This window comes from Echeneis naucrates, chromosome 12 (genome assembly GCF_900963305.1).
Source record: "Echeneis naucrates chromosome 12, fEcheNa1.1, whole genome shotgun sequence".
NCBI lineage: Eukaryota > Metazoa > Chordata > Actinopteri > Carangiformes > Echeneidae > Echeneis > Echeneis naucrates.
Window position 1 is genome coordinate 368,588 of NC_042522.1, and position 16,056 is coordinate 384,643.

Consider the following 16,056-nt stretch of genomic DNA (forward strand, 5'->3'; position numbering starts at 1 on the left):
CTGAAAACACCCTCTCAGCGTCTGCATTGGAATGGGGCAACACCAGGATCAGCTTGGCGATGGCAGCAAGCCTATCAAGGGCAATTTTTCGTGCCACAATGCCGCTGAAAGTCTTCCACACTTTTTCAAGGATGCTAAGATTTGATAACTGATAACTGTGAGTCAAGACCAGCAAGGTGTGTGACGGACAAACTGGCAGCCATCAGAGATGTCTGGGACAAGTGGGTTGAGCGTCTGCCTTACCTTTACAACCCTGGACCTGAAGTCACAGTAGATGAGCAGTTGGTTCCATTCAAAGGTACATTTTTATTTTCGTAATGTTACTTACCTGGAATGTATATTTTTACTTTATTGATTCATGTGATTGTTTTCTGTGACACTCACACTCACTACTGATTGTGATTTTTTTTTATTATTATTATTATTTTTTTCTTTTTATCACGTCGCTGTCCTTTCCGGCAGTATATGCCAAGCAAGCCAGCAAAATATGGCATCAAAATATGGGTGGCCTGTGATGCAAAATCCAGCTATGCATAGAAAATGCAAGTCTCAACCAGGAAGCTGCCCAGTAGAGCACCAGAGAAGAACCATGGGATGCGTGTTGTACCTGATTTGACGGTTGGACTGAGGGGGCACAACGTCACGTGACAATTTTTCACCTCCTATGAGCTCCTGAAAAGGAAAATGACCATTGTTGGTACTGTTCGGAAAAACAAGCCTGAACTCCCCCCTGCACTCCTTGCAACAAGAAGGAGAATCGTCTTCTCAATAAAGTTTGCCTTCACCTCCACCACCACTCTTGTCCATGTGCTAATGTTCAATGTTAAGCAACCTTTTTCTGTTTTGTTATTAGACAAGAAAAGAGAAGAGATGCATTTGACAATTCACTTCCTAAAGAATATTAACAAAGAATAAACTGTTGGAAAAGTTCCATACTGTTGACTGTTATTTTTCCTTTCAATAAAATTAATTCAATCGTAATTTCTTCACATTGATATAATAGAAATAATAATAAACCTTTAATGTATAAAGGAAAACTATTACGACAGTTGGATTGTGGTAAAATAAAAAAATAATAATCATGTTCACTGGTTAACATCTTTTTTCACTGTTAGAAAAAAATATATGATAAAATTGAATAAAATTGAGTTAATGTGATAAATAACAGGATGTGTCATCGTACAAAATAGATGTTGGATTTAAAATTCAATTAAGCTGCTTTATTTTAGTGCTTTGGTGAAGGCGGGTAATTTTTGACCCATAGGACAAGGGGAGTATACAGAATGTTAAGACTGCACAAGGGTAAAAAAAACTGGACAACATACAATATCAGGCATCAAGATTGTGTACAGGTGCAGTTAAAACAACCTCCACTTCAGCATTACAAGTGGAAATGGGAGAAATGCCTTTAGAATTAAGGAGAATACAGCTTGCTCTAAACTACTGGGTGAATTTAAAAGGGCATAATAAAGATCACCCAACACAAGTAGTGCTGAAGTACAAGAAGTACTGAAACTGTGTTGGGAAAAAGAGAGGAGAGAAACAAAAAGCTTTGGGTGGGCAATAGAGGGAAACGTTAAAGGACTTGATATAACAGCAATAAATATCAGTCTAACAGTTCCAGCTCCAGTTCCTTGGATACTTCCTGACCCTAGCGCGGCCCTCACTCTATTAAACAAAAAGCATAAAGATAAGGGATTTAATCTACAACCACAGTTAATAAAGGATCATATAGGAAATAACTACAAAGACCACATTCAAATATATACAGATGCATCAAGGAATTTGGACAGCAGATCGAGTGTTTCATTTGTAGTTCCGGAATTTAACATTGAAGAATGCAGGAGAATCCGTGATGAGTTATCAGCATATACAGGCGAGATGATGGCATTGTTAGTGGCAGTCCAGTGGGTTGAATGGGTGAGACCAGGGAGACCAGGGAGGTCAGTAGTGTTCTCTCCAGCTCATCTCTGATGAGCATAAAATATGCTAGCCAAAAAGATATATGATATACAACACTAGTTTGGTTACCTGTTCATATAGGAATAACTGGGAATGAAACAGCAGACAGGTGGGCAAAAGAAGGAATAAGAAACAATCATATTAACATTGAAGTTCTATCAAGCAAAACTGAAATGAAAACCAAAATTAAGAATGAGTTAAAAGAAAGGTGGCAAAAGAAATGGGAAGAAGAAAGAACAGGCAGATGGTTTTATAGAATTCAAAGAAGAGTTGGAGTAACAAGAGAGACATCGAGATCATACAGAGAGGAAACAGTAATATCAAGGTTACGATTTGGTCATTCAGGACTGCACTGTATATATAGAAAAAAAGAAACATGCATAAGGAAAATGTGACTATTGTGTTCAGCAGGAAACAGTAGAACATGCCATACTGTACTGTACAAAGTATAAGGAGGAAAGAAAAGATTTGATACGATATCTTAGAAGAACTGGATTGATTAAAAGAATATAACTTTGCTTTATTTAATTGTACAAGTTTCCTTCGCTAGAACGACCAAGTAATAATCCCGGTCCACACTCCATACCAGTCGGTGGCGGTAATACGCCATAACGTTTTTTTTTTTTTTGCCAACTGCCATTAAACCAAACATCAAGAAGAAGAGAGCTGAGGAGGAACAGCCAGTTTATTAATGTTGTCGACGGACCACCCCGACTCTATTGACCGAATGGTGAGCTCTGACCAGGAGGAGATGCCCTTAGACAGGTACAATCTATCATGTTGCGCCATATTTGTGTAAAACAGCTCTTAAGTTAACTCAAAGCCTCGGAGCAGTAAGGAACTGAACCAGCGCTAAACGGAGTAACGCGTTACCTCTGCAGTTTCTATTCATGCACTACCCCTGAACTGTCGATGTTTGGGTGAGTTGTGAGCCTTTTTTGTTACCGTGTTTGTAAATCTACACTTTAGCGGCTTCATCTGGAAACTGAGGGTAATAATCTAAAAGCGCGATTAGAATTGGACCAGGCCTCCAGCCACCCGACCCTCATTCCCGCTGAAAGACAATAGACGAATAAGAATCATGTGTGACTGGGGCCTCAAGTGAACTACACAGAGGCGGGTAACGAATCCTCTTTTTGTCTTTAGCAGCCAGAGTTCACGCGGCCAGAGAGGTTGTTGTTTCAGCTCTAGCTAGAGCTGGCCAGCAGCAATTGAAAGTGCATGGGGTATCATCAACATTTAGAGGATGAGTGTTGCATCATATTCTCTCACCCCCTCACAGTATGCCACTGCAGAACCTGCCCTGTCTGAGCCACCAGGGTTCCAAGTTGTCTCAGCCCAAGAGGACCAACAAGCGCAGGTCCAAGGGTCTGAGTGAGGGCCTGGATGCCAAATATACTCCCATAGAGCTTGCCCAGCAGTGTTACCCCCAAATCAAGCACAATCAGCTCATCCACAAGGGAAAGGAGAATGACCATAACCAGTTTGCCCTAGCCAAGAGGTCTAGGAGGAAGAGGAATTCCACGTCAGGCAGGAAACTCTTCTGACCTCCTCTCAGCAGCTGACCTGTGTTGGCTGTAGCTTTCCTATTTATACTTTCGCATTCCTTTGCAGGTATTTCATGGGAACACCTACCAGACGAGCTGCTTCTCAAGATTCTCCTCTACCTCCCTTTGCAGGACTTGCTCAGGATGTCCACAGTCTGCAAGCACTGGCATTGCTTGGTGTGAGTCTGGTTTGTACTATCATGGATTCTATGGAGTTAAAATTCTTGACACTAGATAATCACAAAGCAGATGGATGTCCATATGACTGGCCACAGTTCTTCCAGTCCCACATGACAGAGCTTTACTATGTGACAACACATATCTTGTTTATGTGTGTCAGGTTTGATGATTCTCTGTGGCACAGTGTGGATCTGGAGGGCTTGACCCACATGGATATGGCTCTGCAGCAGGTTCTGAAAACTGGTGTCTGCAGGTTGCGCTGCCCTCGCTGCTTTGTGGAGGAGCTGCACTGCACAGGGTGAGTCCAGTAGATAGTTGTTCTAGTCTGTTTAGGACAGGATTCAGTTCTGTGGGATTCTGAGCCTTATTCAAGTAACTCTCCATTCTTCCTGTCATCAACGTCATGAGCACATGTCGTATAGCATTAACTGAAGCTATAAATCACTTAACACTTTGCACACATGTTGCAATTGACAGTAATTATTTTTTTAAATATATCAATGAACATAACTGGCCTACGAAAGGAGATGTCAAGTTTTTGTTTCTTCGTCGGTTTTTTCTTTCTTTTTTCATGTGTGTGTCAGCGTCAGCTCATTGTCGTTGGTTGAGTTGGATCTGTCCAGCTCCATCATTCCTACCTGTGTTCTGGAGAGCATTGTGTGTCAGTGCAGCAGGCTGCAGTACCTGAGCCTGGAGGGTCTACAGCTCTCTGATGCCATTGTAAAGTAAGTCTGCCTTGGGGCACCTCATCGGTCTGTGTTTCTGCAGTTTTGCTTTTTTAATTTGTTCAAGTGTGGGTGTCAAGTCCTGTGATGTAAACTACTAGGTTCATGGATGTAAATTTTTATATCTCAAAGAAATGAATGTAAATGTTAGACCGGAAATAATAGAAAAAGGTGTGTATAAATTTACTTTTTTATCTCAGTTCTCTGGCCAGGAACCTGAACCTTGTGCAGCTCAACTTGAGTGGCTGTTCCGGTTTTTCTGCTCTAACTCTGGCTGAAATGCTCAGGCTCTGCTCCAGGTCAGCTGCTCAGAACATGATGATAGTCATCTGTTCCTTTTATGCTCTTATTAATAGGTTGTTTGATAATGATCTCTTCTCCTGTTCAGAATAAAGCAGTTAAACATATCATGGTGTGAATTCAGCAGCGATCATGTGAAGAGTGTTGTCAGTAACCTGAACTCGGGTGTGACTCACCTCAACTTCAGCGGCTACAGAGAACGTCTGTCACTGGATGGTGAGTTCACAATGGTTCATGGTGGTCCATAGACCAGGCTATTCTCTACAGGTACACTCAGCTGCACTTCATACTCAGAGTTTCATCACATTTAATCCGAAATAAAAATTCCTGTGCTCTCTGGAATTGTGCTATGCAGGAAATGGACAAAGTGATGCACAGTGACTAAGGGCCTTCCTCCAACAGATCTGAGCTTATTGCCTCTTAATATTGCATCTTGGTTAGTCAGGTTTCAGCAGGAGGATGGAGTAGGTTTTAAATCTCAAGCTCAACTATGTTCAGACAATACTGGCGTCACATATTTTCTTCATTAATGCACTCACACACTATCAGCTGTTCATCAGCACCACCAGTGAAGGTTAACAGTTGTGTTTGAGCCTCAATGAGACCTGACTGTTGCATGTGTGTTTCAGATGTGAAGGTGCTGGTGGAGCGGTGTCCTGACATTCAAACTTTAGATTTAAGGTTGGTGTCATTGCTCATGAGCAGTTTGTTTGTGAGTTGGACACACCCAATGCACAATTTGTATGGTATGTGAGTACAACACACAACTGAACTCCTCCCTAAAAGCCTGTCCCATCTGTCAGATGTTTAACTGCTTTGGTTTGGGATGTGATGTTATTCCTTCTATCACTATACATAAACTTTCAAATTTGACAAAGGCTTTTAAAATTATTTCCGTATAATAAAGAATATGAAAAGTGCTCTGAGCTGCTAACTGATTACTGAAAAAAAAGTGAGCAACAATATAATAATAATATTATATAATGTAAATGTGGGGTGGTGATGTGTTTTAGGCTGGCTTAAACTTCTATGGTGACAGTATCTGAATACCTCCCCCTTATTTATTGATTATGACTTTTGAAAGCTCATTTGTGTTATTTGTATTACAGTCAGAGGTTCACATTCACAGGTAATCAATCTAAGTGGCATATGCTATAAATACGAATTGGAAATGCTTTTTAAAGATATCACCATTATTGAAACTTTTTCTATTGTGATTATATATGCTAATTTGAAATCATTGCCCAGCCCTTGTGAAAATATTGTGACGTTAACTGTCACTGTGCATCCTGTTTTTCAGTGACAGCACTCTGCTGATGGCTGACAGCTTCCCTGTCCTTGCACAACTGAAGTACCTGTTACACTTGTCCCTTAGCCGCTGCTATCACATTCACCTGGCCGCTCTTACGTAAGTCCATCTGCCTGTTTTGCTGTGAGTTTGTGAGAGTTAAGTCTGGGTCTCACCTGTGTCACCCCTGCAGGGACTTATCAAAGATGTTCCCCGTTCTGTGCTTTCTGGACATCTTTGGCCTTGTGCATGACGAAAACCTGCCAGCCTTGAAAAAGGGCATGCCTCACGTCAGCATCAACTCCAGGCCCTTCTCTAGTGTGGCACGGCCCACACCTGCCATTGGGCCTCTAAGGTACCTCAGCGACCGCACCATGTGGAACAGGACGTGCCGGCTGAGGTTCAGGCTGTGATTGCTGCTTGTCTCCCTTTGAGTACAATCGGTTTCGAGCACACTCAAGGAATCCAGCCTAGAGCCATGATTCAGTGTCTCCTGCTCCTACTGAAGGGGAATTTTGAGTTTGTGACATCTATGGTAGTATACCAAAATCACATTATAGACCACTCTTAGGCCCTTCTTTTTTTTCTTTTTTTTTTTTAAGAAAATCAAATCTGAATGTTAGACCCAGTTCATGTCATGGGATGGCTCACCAGTTTTGTCGCCAAAGTCTTAAGCTAATAAGAACAGTTGATTTTAATCAGGTTTTAATGAGAAATGTTTTGCTGTTAAAGAGAAACCAGGTAAATGATCAGGAGCTGATCATTATTGACTTTCTTCTTTTAATGAAGATTGCTGTAGTTGATGCTGTCGCTCATTTCACTCAGAAATTACATGAATGGAGTTGTATTTCATAAATAGTTTATTTTTGTCCAAGTAAAACCACGAGATGACAAATTGGTTTCATTTGACCTTTCCTTCACAAGTCATGGTCTTTGTAAGATGCTTTAAAAGAGTGTGCTGAGACCCTACATTTTACTGTTCTATAGATCTAAGGTATATATAATATTGAATGATGACCTGCAGAGCTTAGAATACTGAAACCTCATTTCAAACTCTCAGTCCACAGCGGAATACTCAGAGCCTGTATTCAGAAAATAAACGCGCCCTCAGGACTTTGAAACTTTGAAATGAAATCCTGCAACAGTTGGGTGGTAGGTCCAGGTGGTCTGGCCTTGTGGCATGACTGAGGGTGTTTTCAACTTAGTTATGACAACAGTGTTTGCCTGAAATCTTACATTTGTATTGGATGTCTAAAATAGTACAACAGTTAAACAGAACTGTTGTCACTAGAGCAACACAGGGAAGCCCAAGAGAAGCTGTAAAACTACAATGAAATTGCTTTTGGTTCTTAGAACACAAATATCGCCTTACAAAAATATACCCTTTCAGAGAACTTTTTTTTTTTTTTTTTAAACATATTGCCCTTTCAACTCTGCAATGTAGGATGTCTGACAGGTTTGTTTAAGACACACATGGCTGGTTCAGTCAAAATCGTCCTCCCAACCTGTGGCAGTTACAACACATGGGAAGTTTGCGTGCACTTTATTCTATCTCCAGCATAGCTCAGTTATAAAAATATAAGCTATGATCCAAAAACAGATATAGTCAATAACAAGCCTCTGTGCTTCAGTTGCTGTTGAACCATAATTTTGATCCTTTTGAAACAATTATGATAATCTTTGATATATTCATTACTGTGAACAAATCCCATCTTCAAATCCAATCAGCTTCCACTTTATCCTGTTTAACTACTGCTCATTGTCTATCTGCAGCCTGATGCAGGAGACTCCACACTAGTTAATTGTGACAATTGTGTGTTTGTCCTGGTTGAGTGATAACTACAATGATTTATGAGGAATACACTGAAATGTCAGATTCCAAGACTCCTCTCTTCCACAGGAGCCACAAACAGAACAAGAACAAAGTCAGGACTAAATAAAATTAGCTGGCATTTAAACAAACTTATAATAACTGAAGATGATTCCTTCACTAAACAGGTGACACAAGTGCAAAGGATCACAATCCTCTGTCCATTTGTCTGATTATCAGTTGTAGTTACATGGTCAAAGTTCGTCTTAGACACTCTGGTTCATCTCTAACACAATGAATCTTTACAAGCTGGTGGGGGGACCTGTCAGACCTCAGATAAAAACTAAAAAAACATTTGAAAATATCTGCTGTGGAAATTTTTAAATAGAAACAACAGTAACCTAGATAGGCAGGTGTAAAAATAAGAACATTTGAAGAAGCTAAAATCTGGTACATCTTTTTGAACACACCACGAATAGTTATTTCAGTCCTGAAGAACCACCGTGCAGAGTTGGTCCTCCTCACTCATGCCGATTGTTGCAATTGCACCGTCGTTGAACTCAAATGAAGTCCCACCGTCAACCACCATGCAGGCATCCCAGCACCGGGAGCGGACACACACCCTGGAAGATCAAAGACAAGTTAAAGATCTGATACCGAGAGCTTCATCCTTTGGATCAGGAGTGGTCACTAACTTGCTTGCAAAGCCTCTTTGGTGGCTGCTGGAGAACACTCTGTTGACAATGGGCTCCCTGATGCTATAGAACAGACGTTTGTCCTCTGGCCCAAACACCAAAGACTCATTGAATTCATCAGTCACTAAAAACAAATATAGGTGCCATTACACTACACAGAGCCTGAAAATACAGAAGGCAGGAATAAACAGAGGACAGTCATCACCTTACCCTTCTCAATGAAATCAGGATGAAATGGGAATTCAAGACCTGTCACAGACTTTCCTGAAAACAGACGTGACTGTCATTTGACAATCAAGTAAGACATGCAACCATCGTGTCAGTTTTGACACTCGCGACAGACATGTAACCATCTGATGTAAGTGTATATGCTCTCACCAATCTTCAAAATCTCCTCCACAGCTTGTTCAGACAGCTTGTTGATGTTATAGGACCTGTGGGAACTCACACAGACCAACACATTATGGCTGAATGATCAACTAGACTGAATTCATTTTCTGATCCTTGTGCTGGTGCTGATCCTGGGTCATGCCCACATGAAATGTTGATTATAGCAACATGTACCAGGCTTTGGATCCGGTTCCTGTGCAGATGCTGAGTCCTGAGCTCTTCTGCTTTTCCCATGGGCCACCATCCACAGAAATCTCATAGTAGGATGCCCTAGGGACCAAGAGATTAGCATGATGTTTTAAAGATTAACTTTTCCCTGTGGTGGACAGAAATGGGCCAGATGAGTCCTGAAGGGATGTGGAGGGGGTGTCATGCTTGGTTCAAATGCAGTATTCAGGTGAAGTACCTGGAGGACAGAGACTCTCCAATGAAGATTTCATTTAGACCTCTGATGGGGAGCAGACTCGTCTTGGAGAAGCTCTTGTGTAGTGTCCCTGCCCCTGAGGAATCTCATTCAATTAATAGAAAACCAAACACCTTCCAGACACTTCTCCCACCTAAATCAGGGTACAGGCAGATTCTATAGGAGTGGGTAAACCTAACTTAAAAAGTGCCCCTTTCTCTCCAGACTGAGGGCAGGTAGAACTGTGCAATGAACCCACAAGCACAGATGGGGAGGGAGAGAGCCATGAAGCACCATGCAAAATGATTTGACAGGTCTGTGACAGCTCCTTTATAAAAATGTTTGTAGCTTTAGCTCCCTAAGGAGAAACATGTAGCAAGTTATGTTCCTGATTTAATATTACCATGCTCAATGGGGGAAAGGTGTCTACCAGTACTCAGACATTACAAGTTTACCTGGGTGTTTACATAAATGCTGCCGGGAGCTAATAAAATGCCATTCATGTACCCCGGGTGTGAATACGGTTTGCCCTCCCCAAAAAAAAGATATTAGCAGGTCTATAATATATATATATATATATATATATATATATATATATATATATATATATATATATATATATATATATATATATCCCAATAAATTACACCATCATCTGAGAGTTGATTTATTTAAGTAATTCAATTCAAATAGTTAAACTCATACAAAGTCTTTAGACACAGACTGACAGTTTGTTTCATTTTAATTATTATAACTCGCAGGTAGGGAAAAACCAAAATTCAGTATCTCAGGAAATTCTTATAGTTAGACCAATGAAAAAGGAATTTAACAATTATTGGACTAATAATTGTATTAACGTCTACAGAACTCAATATTTGATCAGTACTCTTTTTGCACGCATTACTGCAGCAATGCTGGGTACCATTAAAACAGTCGGTCTGTGGTACTGCTGAGGTGTTATGGAAGGCCAGGTTGTTACAATAGCAGCCTTCAGCACTTCTGCACTGTTGGGTCTCTAGTCTCATCATCCTATTCATCTTGAAGCACTGACTCCAGCTGCAGTCCACTCCTTGTGAAATCCCCCAAATTCTTGAATGGGCTCTGTTTCACAATCCTCTTATGGCTGCAGATATTTCTGTTTGTGCACCTTTTTCTACCACGTTTTTTTCCTTCCATTTAACATTACAGTACAGCACTCTGCACAGCCAGCTTCTTTAGCAATGACATTTTGTGTCCTCCGTGCTTTGTGCAGGGTGTCAGTTACTGTATTTACATGGTCTTTAGTATCCCGGTTTGGATTGGGTTTTAAAAGTATTCCGTGTTTGTGCATGTAAACTAGTGTTGTGCGAGTCATGAACGACTCGTTCAGTACTTGAGAATCACTTTACTGACTCATGAAGCACAATTCTTGGTCCCCACTGACTCATCCCTGCTACTGCTAGTTAGTTGCACAGCTAACTGAAGACACCAATCAGTATATTATTACTGTGTAATTGCTATTCTAACAGCACGTGTAGAAACTGAACTCCCTATTTCCCCTGGTGAACCGTCACTATTTCCTTCCCTGCTATGAGCTGTGAATGAAGGAAAAACACTTGTTACAAAGCTGACTACTAGCTCCACTCAAACACAAGACTCACTAAGCTCACAGTACATAGCGTCAGCATGCACAAGTCATTAACTCACCCCTCCCTCGGGGTGAGCTACAAATGGCTGCAGCTTGCGATATACTCGAGCCATAAAGATGAACGTATCACTCACTGACACATCTCATCCCTCCTTGCATGCTGAATCATAGGAGCTTGCAGTGTGTAACCTGCTGGCACTGACCTGTATGAACGACTCAACTTGAGCTTGGGAGTATGCGCCTACTGTGTAACTGACTCTGTGACTCAAATGACTCAAAAACTCAATTCACTTTGGTGAGTGACTCATTTAAACTCGATTCAGTGAAAAGAATCGAGTTTACCATCACTAATGTAAACAACGTATCCTGAATTCAGAAAACCTCTTTTCTCTGCTTTGAGAAACTTTGCCACCTGAGAATTCCGATAGAAGCCAGGATACTGGAGCATGTATGCGCCGTATCCCGGTTTCTGACAACTGTGCACCATCTGTGCAGTTACGCACTAGATATACAAACAACGTGGCGGCAAGGGTATTTCACAAGGCTAGGCCTGCTAGAAGCCATAGAGGTGTCATTTTTATTTTATTTAAAAAAAAAAAAAAAAAAAAAAAAAAAAAAAAAAGACGTATAAAATGTAACACACCTGCGCAGATGGGATGCAGTGATCAGAAAATGGGTTACTGGTATTTGTCATGTATATGAATAACCGGGTTTCTCTTTGTTCCATTTAAACATCATATCCTGGTTATGCTCAAAGCCGGGATACTAAAGACCATGTAAACACAGTAAGTGATGACTTCCTAGACAACTGTAAAGTCTTTCCCACGTTTGCATAGCTTACTGAACCACACTGAAAGACTTTGAAGGCTCAGGAAAACATTTGCAGGTGTTTTGAGTTATTTAGCTGTAAGCAGCCAAATAACAGTTTGACACCATGAGTCTCCAATATTTAACTTTTTCAGAATATTCAAATTTTGTGAGATACTGATTTTGAGGTTTTCATTAGCTATTAGTAAAAATCATGAAAGTTTAAAAAACAAAAAAAGCAAAACAAAACAAAACTTTAAGATATCAGTCTGTGTGTAATATGGGTTTCACTTTTTGAATTGAACTACAGAAATAAAATCAACTTTTTGATTTATTTTAAATTCCTGACATATAAATAATAAATTCCTATCTCACTAGGTCACACATGAGGACATACACAACAGATCAGAGGACAGGAACAGATTGGAAAACTATGAAAGACAGGCAGAGGACAGGGACAGATCAGAGAACAAGGTCAAACAAGAGAATGCTGAGTACAAGTCATACTGTGCTGGCAGTCCATGGTGGTTAGGCGGTGGGCTTGACTGTGCTGCTCCAGGCTCAGCTGCTCCTCATGCAGGTCCACCGGTGTAGGATTAATCCCTGTGCCCTCCAAGTGTAAACGGATCCTTTGACGCCAAAGCCACCTGCAGCAGGGGATAGGTGATGGGCGCAGACCTGCTGTCTCCCAGCAACATAATGTCTGGGCTTAATAAGAGATCCAATTCCAAATATATCTGTAAATTGTAGTCATAGCATAATGTCTGTATGTTAATGCCTCTGTATCTTGTAATTAATTAATTCATATTAAGAAGTCCTCCTACTCAGATTAATTTTTACTGGGGACTTTTGCAAGAGCCTGAGCTTGACTGTACTTAAACCACCCTGAGAAGCAGATTCAGTAAAAACCATAGGCAGTAGCAGGAGCCATGTGATTTACACTGGACACAGGAAGTGGATTCAAACACAGGTTTAAAATTTTCTTCACCTGAGTGCGGCAGCATGGGTACTCCAGTTTCATCCCACAGTCAAAAGACATGCATGTTTAGGTTAACTGGTGACTCTAATTTCCCCATAGGTCTGATTGTGAACGGCTGTTTATCTTTGTCTCTCTCTATATGTTGGCCCTCCAATAGACGGCCATCGCCCAATGTGAGCTGGGATAGGCTCCAACACCCCCCGTGACGGAATGGGAACAGATAAGCGGTAGAAGATAGATGAATGAATGAATGAATGAAAGAAATGAGAGCTAATTGTAGAGCAGTATACACTAGCCTTCAGAAAGCAGAACACTGTTATGAAGGACTCCTCGAAGTAATCTCATACAGATTTCTTCCTTTGGCTGTAGCTGATAAAGAAACTCACATGTAACTTGTCACTAATAAAGAAATGTAACAAAGCTAAGAGGGTTAGGCTCAAAGCACTTGGGTAAATACACACCTGAACTCACCCCGGCAGAGTTTCTCCAGTACCTCTGGGAAGGCTCGAGTGTAGCGAACAGGCAGACACAGATGACCTTCTGACCTTCAGGTCAAAGAGACAGACAGAAGAAGCTCAACGGTTAGTGTTGTTTCAATGTATGGACCAACTTCCTACATTCCTTTACAAAGAGCCACAATATTACAAGTGATCAAATTGCTCTGTGACTTCAAAAGAATCCAGTGAATCCCAGAGACTTGTCAGCGCTTTACCTCTCAGGGTCTGTGTTTACTCCAATAACTGGTTTGTCCTTTCTCAAAACCTTACTGGCAACAAGTAGCATTGTCCCATCACCTAACAAAACAAACTGCTGTTAGAGAATTTGTGTTGTGCATCTGCATTAGTTATGTGAATCCTTTGTTCACGTTACTCTTATTCCCTTTGAGATGAATACGTTCGAGTCCCACCTATTGTCTACATCATGACTGGACCAGAGATGGCATCCTTGTCTTTTATCCAACAACAGAAGCAAAGACTATAACTCCTTTTTAAATATGCTTTGACTTCCCCAGTATTAAAACTCCAAATTCAAGTCACAAAATAAAGAACAGTTCCCACCTCCAGCAGAGATAATGGCATCAGCCCATCGCACCACTTCTTCATTATACTCTCCTCTCTTCACCACTTGTACATTGATGCCTTCTCTCCTGCATAATCAAAGGTGTTCAGCGGTGTGTCCCAACACTAAAACAACAGCTGCCTCTGACGAACGTGTGTGTGCGGTCATGTCTTACCACAGACATTTAACCACATGGTCCACATTCTTAGTGTGGATATTGTGTCTCTCCAGCAGGCCGCTGTAGCTGGAGCCTTTCATGGCAAGCTGCAAAAACATAACCACGTCACAGTTTAGCACAACTCAGCTAAAGGAACAGGGGGCAGAGTGAAATGTAGTCTTACCAGGTGTTTTAAGTCCTCCTCTGACAGCCCTGCATATTGATACCGCTGCTGTTCGAACTCGTATCTCGTTGTCTTTGTGACCACCGCGACCTTTTCCGGTTTGAATCCAACTCTCGGTTGAGATAAAGTTTGAAGGGGGCGAGAAGAGTGCTGGTACACAGAGTTGAGAACTCTGCTTCCGAAGCACAACAGGGTCACAATAGCGCGGCGGCCCATGCTTACTAGTGAAAACACAGTCATGAAATAAACGGAAAGTCCAGCTACACCTGAAGAGTCATGTCAGTCTTGTCTTATCCACAAGACTCAGACAGTCTGGTAAACATACACACACATAAACACACCAGGCCTTGCCTTAACTACTGGCTGACCCGGGGGACTACTTTACGACTCAAGAGACCCCTCAATCAACGAACTGAACTGCAGCTGTCTATTTGACCGGATGCTACTAAGAGTGGCGGGTAAGGTTCTAACGTTGCATAACCATATGGGTTAAAACGCCAAAAGTAGCTATCTCACAAGTTGTAGCAAATACCATATATCCCACACTTTGACCGGGTGAGCTTCCGCCCCAAAGTTCACCGAGCCAGCGACGCACACCTCCGCTCCGCGCTTTAGAAACAGAATGTATACACATTAGCAGATGAAAGCGAAGACAGGAAAGTGTGTACACCGGAAGCCCCCTGAATCATGGCACGTAATAGTGTGTACGTACGTACGTAGCGTGAAGTCGAACATGATTGGATACGTCCTTGTGATTTAGATGAGACACGCTCCTGAAGCTTTGTTTTGGCAACTGCTCAGGCGGATACACCACAGTAAAGAGTGTAAGAGAAATAAATTAACGTTTTTTTATGCTGCAGTTTCGCGACACTACCGTCCAACGACTGAGATATGGATGACAATAGGAGTGTGACAGCTCAAATATATTCGAGTATAAAACAAAATAATTTACTGAGACAATCATTTTACATTTAGGTTACACTGATGCAATTCTTGAATCAATAACATACAACTGCTGTAACTGTAAAATTGACGTTAAGTTCTACTGACAAATTGTTACACACACACACACACACATATATATACATATATCCATACATACATAAACGTATACATATAAACATAGAAAATGCTATTATTTTTAGAATTCACGAGTTTGTCAAACATAATTTTCTCATTTTACCAGCATGAACATACATTCACGTGATAGACGCCCATCCTGGCCACCCGAATTTATCAACTTTGCGCCCTTGAGAAATGGGGTTGGGAATTAGGTTACACCCTAAGTAGTTCTGAGTAAGTGCATGATTCATACGAAAATCAATGATCCATTCCCTGAACAATATTATTTCCTGAAAGCCTACCCATTATCTGTTATCTGTTGCACGACATGCCCATAAAATAGGCTATAGGCATACATTGTGTCATTGTGATGATCTACAAGTTAAACTGTTGCATAGACAATATTCATCAACATAGCATGGTATTTACTTATTCGTTCAAAATTATAATGAAAACAGGCGTGAACTCGGAGCTAAGAAATTACAAATACGCAGTTAACTCTTTAACCCATTTAAAAACAATGGCTGGCGAATACAATAACAGAAGATCAAACCAATAGGCGAATCTTGTTTTCGCTGCAATCTCACACAAACTGTCAATCATTTTGTATCACTCTCCGTAGAATCAGTTGTTCTGGGTTGGTCCTGTGGGCGGCGGAATTCCAATGTGGGAACCAAATATCGGATGTCTCACCGGTGGTGGTGACAGGGACGACAAGCTTGCTCGTCTTTTATTTTAGAATTATTCTTCTGTGTGAAATTCCCAGGGTGGCGTTGTCTGGACCTTTAAGGTCCTTGTTTTAATCATTGTGCGTTGATAATCTTGTGCGCTCTTTGGCTGCCACACTTGGGTTGAAAAGTGTAGATCCTGCTGTTGTTGCA

The 16,056-nt window shown here is 41.2% G+C and overlaps 2 protein-coding genes across 11 annotated transcripts; one reads left to right on the forward strand and one right to left on the reverse strand.

Moving 5' to 3' along the window:
* Positions 1–2,597: 2,597 nt before the first annotated feature.
* On the forward strand, positions 2,598–6,897 carry skp2 (S-phase kinase-associated protein 2, E3 ubiquitin protein ligase). Of its 6 annotated transcripts, none has more exons than XR_003841320.1 (10): positions 2,598–2,727; positions 3,245–3,492; positions 3,577–3,688; positions 3,850–3,987; positions 4,274–4,414; positions 4,615–4,713; positions 4,803–4,930; positions 5,344–5,460; positions 6,015–6,122; positions 6,196–6,336. XR_003841320.1 is itself a non-coding variant. In XM_029515357.1 (10 exons), the coding sequence occupies exons 1-10, from the start codon at positions 2,654–2,656 to the stop codon at positions 6,413–6,415; spliced, it is 1,320 nt and encodes a 439-aa protein (XP_029371217.1). In that variant the 5' UTR covers positions 2,598–2,653; the 3' UTR covers positions 6,416–6,897. The 6 variants fall into 6 exon arrangements, 4 of the variants coding, with proteins under 4 accessions (XP_029371217.1, XP_029371219.1, XP_029371221.1 ...); XM_029515357.1 differs by having other exon boundaries at positions 5,344–5,395; positions 6,196–6,897; XM_029515359.1 differs by having other exon boundaries at positions 3,874–3,987; positions 5,344–5,395; positions 6,196–6,897.
* A 454-nt stretch (positions 6,898–7,351) lies between these two features.
* nadk2 (NAD kinase 2, mitochondrial) lies at positions 7,352–14,790 on the reverse strand. 5 transcript variants are annotated; one of them, XM_029515353.1, is made up of 12 exons: positions 14,114–14,790; positions 13,948–14,036; positions 13,772–13,860; positions 13,426–13,507; positions 13,185–13,258; positions 12,242–12,415; positions 9,304–9,397; positions 9,072–9,167; positions 8,886–8,941; positions 8,718–8,771; positions 8,508–8,631; positions 7,352–8,435 (listed from the first exon to the last, which is right to left on the reverse strand). In XM_029515353.1, exons 1-12 carry the CDS (start codon positions 14,351–14,353, stop codon positions 8,297–8,299), a joined length of 1,311 nt encoding a protein of 436 aa, XP_029371213.1. In that variant the 5' UTR covers positions 14,354–14,790; the 3' UTR covers positions 7,352–8,296. The 5 variants fall into 5 exon arrangements, with proteins under 5 accessions (XP_029371213.1, XP_029371212.1, XP_029371214.1 ...); XM_029515352.1 differs by having other exon boundaries at positions 8,886–8,950; XM_029515354.1 differs by having other exon boundaries at positions 9,304–9,391; positions 12,242–12,381; positions 13,175–13,258.
* Between the last annotated feature and the right edge of the window lie 1,266 nt (positions 14,791–16,056).

Excerpts from the sequence above, each read along its gene's own strand:
- skp2 (XM_029515357.1), top strand. The coding sequence starts at position 2,654 with ATGTTGTCGACGGACCACCCCGACTCTATTGACCGAATGGTGAGCTCT. Across the intron at positions 4,931-5,343 it reads AGAACGTCTGTCACTGGATG|ATGTGAAGGTGCTGGTGGAG; the intron begins GTGAGTTCACAA and ends TGTGTGTTTCAG. Across the intron at positions 5,396-6,014 it reads ATTCAAACTTTAGATTTAAG|TGACAGCACTCTGCTGATGG; the intron begins GTTGGTGTCATT and ends CCTGTTTTTCAG.
- nadk2 (XM_029515352.1), bottom strand. The coding sequence starts at position 14,353 with ATGACTGTGTTTTCACTAGTAAGCATGGGCCGCCGCGCTATTGTGACC. Across the intron at positions 9,398-12,241 it reads CACCATGGACTGCCAGCACA|GGGCAGGGACACTACACAAG; the intron begins GTATGACTTGTA and ends GAGATTCCTCAG. Across the intron at positions 8,632-8,717 it reads TCCTGATTTCATTGAGAAGG|TGACTGATGAATTCAATGAG; the intron begins GTAAGGTGATGA and ends ATTTGTTTTTAG.